The following is a 9,977-nucleotide window of genomic DNA, read 5'->3' as shown; positions in this document are numbered from 1 at the left end:
TCTGTTTGGGAAACATACTTGAACACTTACGAATAACGTATTCCTACGAATGACTGTTTATCACATAACACGGAAACAGAAAAAAAAAATACGCATTAACGCAAATATTTAATACAGATGTGACGATCAGTGTTCGCGCAAACGCAACAAACCAACCACTGATGCACTGCCCAAACGGTGTCAGACTTATATTATAGGCCACGGAACAAGGCCAAGGTCGAATTTTATTTGTGCATATTAGAGCTTGAGCTAAGGAAATGTTAGAGCTGCGAATGGGTATGAATATAGATATGAATAAAATCACTATTTAATAATACGAGTACAAGCAATGTAATGTGCAGGCAACATAATATGTTAAAGATTAAAAAATATAGATACCAGATGCCTTCCTTAATCGCGCAAGTCTGCCCGGGGTGGGTCTTGCTACGACGGAGGACAGACAGTGAATGTCAATGCTGGTCGTTTCACCGGGCCTTTTATATCCGGTTCATTAGCGATAACACAGGATCGATATCGTGTTCTGTGACAGATAACAAGAAACCGTAGAAACCCCAATAATGCAATCGCCGATAAACGCACCATTTAAATAAAAGTTATTATGAGAATAAAATAATTATAATAATAATAAAAATAGTAATATTAATAATAATAATAAGATTAGGAATAAGAATAATAAAAATGATAATAATAAAAAGGAAAAGAAGAATCTAGAACCTTATCCATGCATCTCTCCCACACCGAACGGAAAAATCCCACCTCTCGGACAAAAAAAATTAAAAGTTAAAATATTAAACAATTATTTATTATGTACAAATTTTCACGGGATCTTAAGACTTGCGTTAGACGGCGGTGCAGACGGCGACTGTTTGACAAGCGACGCAGACCTAAACCATAAGGTAAAGGATAAATACTTCCTTAAAAAGAAAAGAATAAACGATACTAAACCGATTAAAAATCGGACATACGCGACTTACTCATGGGTACCTAATGGCAAAGGAAGAACCCCCTGCATGCGAAGTCTGTGGCGTCCAACTAACAGTGAAACACATCATAATCGAATGCCTCAAATACCAACAAGATCAACAAATCATCGGGCTAGACACGACACTTGACGTTGCCCTAGGACCCAAAATCGAAAAGAACACCAAGATGTTACAATTTTTGAAATCTACAGGTCTCTACAATTTAATCTAATAATAATATGTAAACCATTTGTATATACAATGTAACTATACTTATCTTTAATTTTGTATTACCTATATATATATATATAAAACTCTTGTAAAAACTGTAAATACCTTTAAACTAAATTAAATTGTAGCTAATGGCCATAGTTGCCGAGTTTTATACGATCAATAAAAATATATATATAAATAGTCTTTTAACCAACGAATTTTTTTCTTACAAAATAATATAGTACGTGAAATAAGTTTAAACAAAAAACATGACAGCTTAAACAACAATATTATGGAATTGAAACATTTTTTTAAATCATCAAATGTCTATAAAAATGTTAAATATTTGAATCACAAGAAATATTTTTAATTTTATTAATCTTATTAATTATTAGTTGGAAAGTTGAATGTAGTTTTGTCAGTTTTGATAATACTTCAGCCCTCCCCTAGAATTTTTGGGTAAATGTATATGTGCATATAAATATATTAGTATAAATAATAATTTTGCTTACAATATAACAAAATATTATGTTTCACATAAACGAATAATCATTCAAATCAGTTGTAAACACCAATAAAAAGTACTTGCTTCGGCAATACGAGTACATATAGGTACTAATAGAAACAATAAATAATAATCAAATTAAAAAAAATTTGCTATAAAACATTTTTAGGAATTTAGCCCCCCTAACTTAAAGGACTAGTTACGCCTATGTATGTAATTGTATCTAAAAATTTTAGAAATTTACATTTACATTTAGAATATTTATGGCAAAGAGTTATCAAAATGTCAACATTTCAAACATCACATATTAATTAAGTTGACAATTAAATGACAAGTAGGTATGCTCATCGAAGAATCGAGATGATTCGTTCTACATCAATTCCGAAGCAACCATTATGTAAAAGTTAACTCAAGAGTTCGACGAGACTTCAGACGAGATTCGAACCAATCAGTTCAGTCAGAAAGACTTACAGGACCTGTCCCGCGTTAACGAGCATTTTTTTTTATTCTTGAATCACTTGAAGAGTATACGCAATATACTCCTGATTTTTCAACAAAATCTCGAAAGCATACAGCATGCATAATATGATGGAGTATACCCTATATGTATGGAATACTACATTGAAGCCAACAACGTAAATTTATCATTATAATATATTATTATGTTGTAGGGACGCCGGAAATATATAATATTGCGAGATGTGACGTACATGCTAAACGCTATACACATTAGGCGCAATATACATATTTATGATATATTTTATTAAAATTCAATAATTATGTATACATTTTTTTGATTTAATTGAATATATATATAGCGCACACAAGACATAATTCTATTATTATAGTAAATTCAACTTTATTTCGATTTTAAATGGTTTGTCAATATATCGACTATGTCCTAAGACATTTAAAAAAGTTTACATATTATATTATCATGTAATTGATTTGTGTTTCCAAGCTACGCAACATATAGCCACCCCTTAGACAGTATTGACAAAACAAAGATATAAGTAGAAATCATAAAATAACTACCGTATACTTTATCATTTATTCATTATATATTACAACAGGGTTATAACATTATCATAATTTTCAGTTTAAAAGTGTGCTTAAATAAAATTAAATATTTTTGTTTAATATTATAAAGGCTTAATTATATTCGTATAGTTCGTTTTTAATTTAATAGTGTATCAAGTATTGAATAATACTAAGCATTACAATGAATTTTAAATTACCAATGATACCAGGATTTCAAACTTCTAATAAAGTAAATAATTTTATATCTTACAAAAAAAATTTAATTTTCTTATAAACATATTCAATTTAATATAATTAAATTATAAATATACAAGGAAATAAAAACGAGATATCCGAAGACGCCAGATTTTGACATTATGAGCGGTGTACATATTATTAGATCATTACACGTCAAAAATGAAAAGAAATGCAATTCTGTTTTTAATTCTACTACTGATCTCGAAGAAACCAAAAAACCAACTTGGCTAGTATTTGATAAACAGGTAAGCAATAAGGGGTAAATATAGGAGGTACGTAAATGTAAATGTTGATAAATAATTGGACATTTGGTTGTAAGTTACCATGAAATAGGTAGGTATATAAATTCGTTAATGTAATCAGGGTTCAATTTTATTCCAGAACCTGACATTTGATGCATATTTCAAAAGTACGGCGAATGAGAGTTTTGGCTGTGCCTATAATTTAAGAAAATGCAAAATAATTTATTTTCTTGAAGATGATACAATTAAAGTAGTCGAACCCGTCGTTATCAACAGTGGTTTACCACAAGGTATGTATATTCGTTAAAATATTGTTAGATATTACTTACACATTACACGAGTAATAAGTATACATTATTTAATATATTATTATAACTTATGAGTTAAAATACATAATATTAAATTAGTATTTGATTTGAGATTATTGCTATGATTAATTTTCTTCTTCCAATTTTTGTTTAGAAGACTGACTAAAACTTAATAAATTAAACATAACTAGGAGGTACCTACCGATGGTATTTACATAGTACTTTATTTTATAATTAATCACCTATATATATTACTAATTAATTATTCTAATAATTAAATAACATAATGTATTGATTTCCTAAAATAACAAGGATATGTAACGATAACGTATTAATATTTTTTATTATTCAATAATCAAATGGAAAAAAATGCTAGTATGTACCTAGGTACTTAGGTACTAATAACTTTTTATGTGTTAATGTATTCATACTTAAATTGTTAAATATGATACAGGTAAAATAATTCCAAGGTTGTCGCGAAAAAAAAATACTTATAATGTCAAGTAATTTTTATATTTATATGTTTTTTCGAACACTTAGGCACATAGGTGCTAAGAAGGAATTTAAACCATGGGGACTTAGTCTCAGTTGTTAGCTGTTAAGTGTTAAATATGGATTTAAAATAAATATATGCAAATAATTATGTTAATTATAAATTATGAATGAAGCGGCCGATGAATAAATTGGATTTACAATTAAGTTTTGTAAATATTTATTATACTTGCTTTCTTTAGGTATATACTATATTTTCAGTAATATTTACAATACTCATATCTTTCTTAAAATTAAAATATTGAAAAAAAGCCTACGCCTAAGCAGGCAGATAACGTTCTTATACCTTTCACTTTAATAATAGGTCAATTATCTCAAATATTAAAGGTAACAACTAACAACACATAATTATTGGTTCTATATAAAACTTATAAACTGAAACTTGTTATATTGTTATGTTGGTAAGACGGAGACAACATACGTGAGGTAGCACCCACATAAAGGTACGGTTCTTCTGCAGCGTTTGGACACGGCGTCTCGACGTCGTGCTGTTCCACTATTTGACGCTGCAATGATACTGTATCTTGAGTTTTTTTTTCTGTTTGTGTCGAAGTGGGCGAAGTACGAGACGAATGCCAGACACCTGCAACTGGTCTGTAGTGCGTACTACAGTATTTAACCATTTATGAATTATGTTACTTCTATTATTTTTAACATTATTTATAATATATTTATAACATTTAATCAGTCATTAAACAAGTCAAACAAATAATCGATTAGACAATAAATACATAGAATTTAAATAGTTTATACAAATGCATGTCTAATTATCTACCTATCTTTTGATAACTTTTAATGATATCATAATTTTTGATTTATATGTTTATAATTACATATAATAATATCTATTAAATTGCATAAAATGTTATTAACTGGTGTTTATTCGTGAATCATAATTTATTATTTTCAATAATAAACTAATAACCTAATTACAAGTTGGTTTTAATAAAATTAAGTTATATTAATGTATTGAATAATGAAATAAAGTTAGAGTAGTAAGTTAGTATAGTAAAAGTTAGTATAAGTTAGTTCTTATGACCACCAGCTACAGTGGCGTATTTACGGGGGGGGGGAGGTCCAGGGGTACTGGACCCGGACCCCTCCCAGAACCTCTAAAAAAAAAAAAACTAAAAATTCTTACATATTTGCAAACCCCCGATTTATGTAGATACGCGCGGACGATGCAGTTTTTTCCTGTGAACAAAATATTTATATGTATAGTTTAAAATTAGCCAACGGACGCGGTCGAACACTCTAAAACCGCCGCCGCGCGTAACTAAACTTTTCCTTGAATTATATGTATTAATTACCAATTAGTATTCATTAAGGACCATGTTTAAAATGGTAATATTTTACCTACGTAATATTTATTTTCAGTCCAGAGATTAGCGAGTGATATGGACGACTGTTGTCATAATGTCATATTTCTACAATTTTAACATTTCATTATTTTTAGGTATTAACACGAAGTTGACAACATATTAAACTGCTATCGAAATAATATTAATTGTCAACGTGTACTGAGAGTCTGAGAATAAATTATTAATACTCAACTACGAGGCATATTTTAATATTCGTATTACCTATATTATATACTTAACTTTTAAATACAAAATCATATTATTTATTCTTTAAAAATCTATCTGTAGCTTTATCTGTACTCTAAGTCTCTGTAATGTGTGTCGGTTCATAAATGTCTCTGATAGAAAATGCATAGGTATTGCATAGAATCGTCTTGCAAATCGTCAATGTCAAATGCAATGATTTTTTTTTTAACTAACCTGTTGTATAAAATTAGTTAATATAGAATATTTATTTTTAAATAAATTGGTTTCTATTTTGTGATATTATAAAAACATATTTGACAAAACCTAACATTTAATAATTATTTAATAAATACTTTCAAATTTATTTATTTTTGTTTTTTTTATAGTTTTATACTTGTATCTATTTATTGTTTGGAATTGAAATAAATATGTCTTCAAATAAAAAAAATAAAACAAAGTTCATTGAAATCATTTATTATTGCACCAGTTGCGTGTCAATCAGATCAGACAGTCGAATCTCCAACATTATAAATTCTTGAACCACATACAACAAAAAAACGTTCTTTATCGCTCAATATTGATAAATCAAATATATTTTTCGTCGGATTTATTAGATCCCCCTCCCCCAGAAAAAAATTGAAAATACGCCACTGACCAGCTAGATATTATTTATTTGATTACAACTACTTGCGTATAATGTATATTATATTATTATGTCTATATTATTTGTTTGGTATCTATAAGTTTAATATTATGAATTTGTTGGTTAATTAATATAGGGTGTTTAATAAAACGACATAAAATTCCGTTACCAAATAACAAAAACGACTACTATAAACTATTAGATTTAAATGTCGGAGTTACTGTGGAGTTCTATGGAAAACAGTTTAAAATAATTGGTACCGATAGTTTCACTAGAGATTTTTTGAAAAAAACAGGCGTTGATGTACCCGAAAACTTGTCAATGCCTGATGACCCATATTTTACTCGAAGAGAAAAAGTAATACTAATATTGTTTAAAATATAAATTATAATTAAAATTGTTTGATAATATGATTATTAATTATTTTGTTTACTTTTAATAAATGCATTTTATTAAAAATAATATACATATAGACACCAAAAAAAAAACAACCTGCAGCGAGTAAAATAATGTCACCCATCTATAAACAAGCTCAAGGATTCGAAGGCATTTTAAATTTTAAAGGTTTTTGGGATGATCGTTACAATGTTGATGGTGACTTACACATTTTGGAAGTTCGTTACTTTTTAGTAGACGATACAATACAGATCGTTGAACATAATTCAGATGGCGGTTTAAAAACATTTCTCAAAAGAGAAAAACTTCCAAAAGTATATTAAACCGTTTTTATAGAACTTTATAACTAATTATGATACATTGGATTTTGTTTTATTAGGATCAAATGTATGTAAAACCACCGGGTTTTAGTGAACAAAATGATTTATTGAATGTATTGGCCATAAATTCAATGAATCAATGGTTCGCTTTTGATCCTTTGGGTAATTTAAGTGATGTACAAGCTTCTTATTATCATTGGTCAAATTTATACGTGGGAGCTGAAATTGACGTTTATAGCCGAAAAATAGTTTTGTCTAGTTGTGACGAGTTTACTAAGCAATATTATTCAGATTATGGTTTGAGTAGGTTATAGGAATATTCTAAAATAATTTTAATGTTTGAAATTTAGACAACTACTTTATGTATTTATATTATTGTAATTTAGATAATTTTCCATCTAATATTGACACTCCGAAAGTTATAGAAGAAAAAGAAAAATTGAATGTTCAAACTATACCAGTGTGTCATGATGAAAATATTTTAAATAAACTACTTAGTCATTCAAAAATAGAAGCTTTAGTTTTTAAAGCAAAAATTGTACCCAAAGAACCGAATAATTTAAATCGAGAATTTATCGTAAAATGTTTTCTAAGTGACCAAAGTTTTTCTGTTTCTGAAATGAACGTACAGACTGCTGGTAAGCTTAATTAAATTTATACACATACTAGCATATATACCTACTTACCTACCTCTGACTTGTTGATTTTGTATACTTTTTAGGCGCAATAGGTTGTAGATTTTTTTCAAAACGAAAAATTCCAAAAGAAAATCCAAATGAATTTAACGTAATATTTAAATTATATGTTGGTGTTAAATTGATTATTGATGGTTTCCAATTTGTGTTTATTGATGTTGAGGATAGGACGTTAAGGTTTATGATGGATCATCCAAAAGAAGTAAGTTTGCATTGTGTATTTATGTCAATCAATTTTCATGGATTAGCTATAATTCAAAATTCAAAACTTATTAAAATACATTTTTAACAGTTTCCACATAGTGACGTTCATTATGTAATGAATCAAATATCAAAAGTAATACAAACAGATATTGATACGTTACACATAAAATATTTACAAAATAAAACCGAAATGGAAAGAAATGAATTTATCGAAATAATGCTGAACGAATTTCCAAACTTTAGTCGCCATGGCATGTTTGTTTTGGCATTACAGTACAAAAAGCACGAAAAGTACAAAGAAGTATCTGACGATTTATTCAGAAGCATTTTGCAGGATGAGTTGAAGCGAGAATTGTTTGTAGGTTTCGACGGACTTGAAATTAATTTCAAACAAAGAAACTTGGATAAAAAGGACGGATATCTTGAACGCAGTAGTGCATTCAAAGCTTTAAAAAGTGCAAAACTACCATTTTCCACCGAAATTATAAATATGTTATTAGACAGGTGAGATTATGATAATATATAATACACAATTTATAACTATAAAAAATATAAAAAAAATCTTTACAATATTGGGTAATTTTACTAATTTATAAAAACTATACTGTAGGTATTCATATAATCACATTACATAAATAATATATTTTTAAATTTGCATAGTATGGCTTAGGCCTATACAATAATTAATTATTTTTTTTTATAGTTTGTTATTTTTAGTAAATTATCCTGGTTAAACACAATTATTAATGTGTTTGTTGTTTATTTTTTCATTGTTTGAAAATAATAATTGATCATACATAATTTTGAAAATGTATTGATTTTATTTAATAAGATTTTAGCACCGAGAAATATAATGTAACAAGTTTCAAGTACATATATTAGTAATAGTACATATTTTTTAAAATTATATTCTTAAATTTGATAAATATTTTTCATAAGTCTGAATTTTAATAATTAAATATTACGAAAATTACGATATTATTATTTAATATTTTTGTTGTACAAGTTTTTTTGACAAAATATGTAATTTTGTGCCATTTTGGCTTTCTTTTTCGTTAAATTTTCATCTTCTCACCATAGGCGGAACTTGATAAATTTAGTTGTGGGGGGGGGGGGACTCAAGTCCCAGATTACTTAATGAAAATAATTATTAATAACTTCCTGTTTAGTTAGAAATAATTTTGTTTATGTATTGTAAAAACAAAAAAATAAAAATAAATCAGTCAGTGTTCAGCGTATGGCAGCTAATTATATTGCAATACAAATATTGAAATATGAAGAAATAAACTAAAATAAAAAAATGATGTAGAAGGAATAAGAAATAATGTATAATATTAAAGATAGATAAATTATAATAATATTATATTATTATTATATTTATTTTTTTTTTAAATATTTTAAATTATAGATTAAATAAATATTACTGTTACTATGCCCTTTAAATAGTATATTTGTGAATAAGATGTATGATTGTAGGTACATAACTAGGGAGGGGGGCTAATCAGAAACTTAAGGTAGCTTAGCCCGCAAAGCCCTCCCTTAGCTCCGCCTATGCTTCTCACCCGATAAAAATTAACTCTGCAATATTTTTGATTGAATCAGTGTTCTATAAATGATTTACAACTTAAAGTATAATTTATAATTCATAATAATACAAAATACGTTTTATTTTAGATTTGCTCATCACGAGACAAATAAAGTGAATTACGTGGACTTGCTGGAGTATTTAAATTATACTATAAACCCTACTCTCGGATCACAAGGTTTATCGAAGGTAGTTCAGAATAATAAATTTAAATAAATATCATAAGAAATATATTAACCTTAATAACATGCTAAAATGTTATCAATAATTTTGCCTCCAGGACATATTATTATACAGGAAACCAAACGAAGCGTTTATCAGAGTCGACGAGTTCGTCAACGATTTACGGAAATTATTATAATAACAGTTTAGGTAGTACAATATACATACATATGGTTCCCCCACTCAACGCTTATATTGGTTTCCAATATTGTTGCGAGATTCGGTGAACTGATGACGCGTCAAACTGGTTTGTTTGGAAACCACTCAACATGTGCTGTTGCTGCGACAGTGACGTGTATTCAAGG

At 27.8% G+C, this 9,977-nt stretch overlaps 1 protein-coding gene across 1 annotated transcript; it reads left to right on the top strand.

Moving 5' to 3' along the window:
• Window positions 1–2,779: 2,779 nt before the first annotated feature.
• On the top strand, window positions 2,780–9,877 carry LOC132921429 (EF-hand domain-containing family member C2-like). The gene is made up of 11 exons (XM_060984453.1): window positions 2,780–2,950; window positions 3,036–3,203; window positions 3,340–3,490; window positions 6,387–6,607; window positions 6,724–6,960; window positions 7,026–7,269; window positions 7,353–7,604; window positions 7,688–7,863; window positions 7,954–8,369; window positions 9,540–9,639; window positions 9,731–9,877. The coding sequence occupies exons 1-11, from the start codon at window positions 2,903–2,905 to the stop codon at window positions 9,809–9,811; spliced, it is 2,094 nt and encodes a 697-aa protein (XP_060840436.1). The 5' UTR covers window positions 2,780–2,902; the 3' UTR covers window positions 9,812–9,877.
• The last annotated feature ends 100 nt before the right edge of the window (window positions 9,878–9,977 follow it).

This window comes from Rhopalosiphum padi, chromosome 2 (assembly GCF_020882245.1).
Source record: "Rhopalosiphum padi isolate XX-2018 chromosome 2, ASM2088224v1, whole genome shotgun sequence".
Classification (NCBI taxonomy): domain Eukaryota; kingdom Metazoa; phylum Arthropoda; class Insecta; order Hemiptera; family Aphididae; genus Rhopalosiphum; species Rhopalosiphum padi.
The sequence above is the reverse complement of the archived record's forward strand: the minus strand, read 5'-3'. Positions and strand labels throughout refer to the sequence as shown.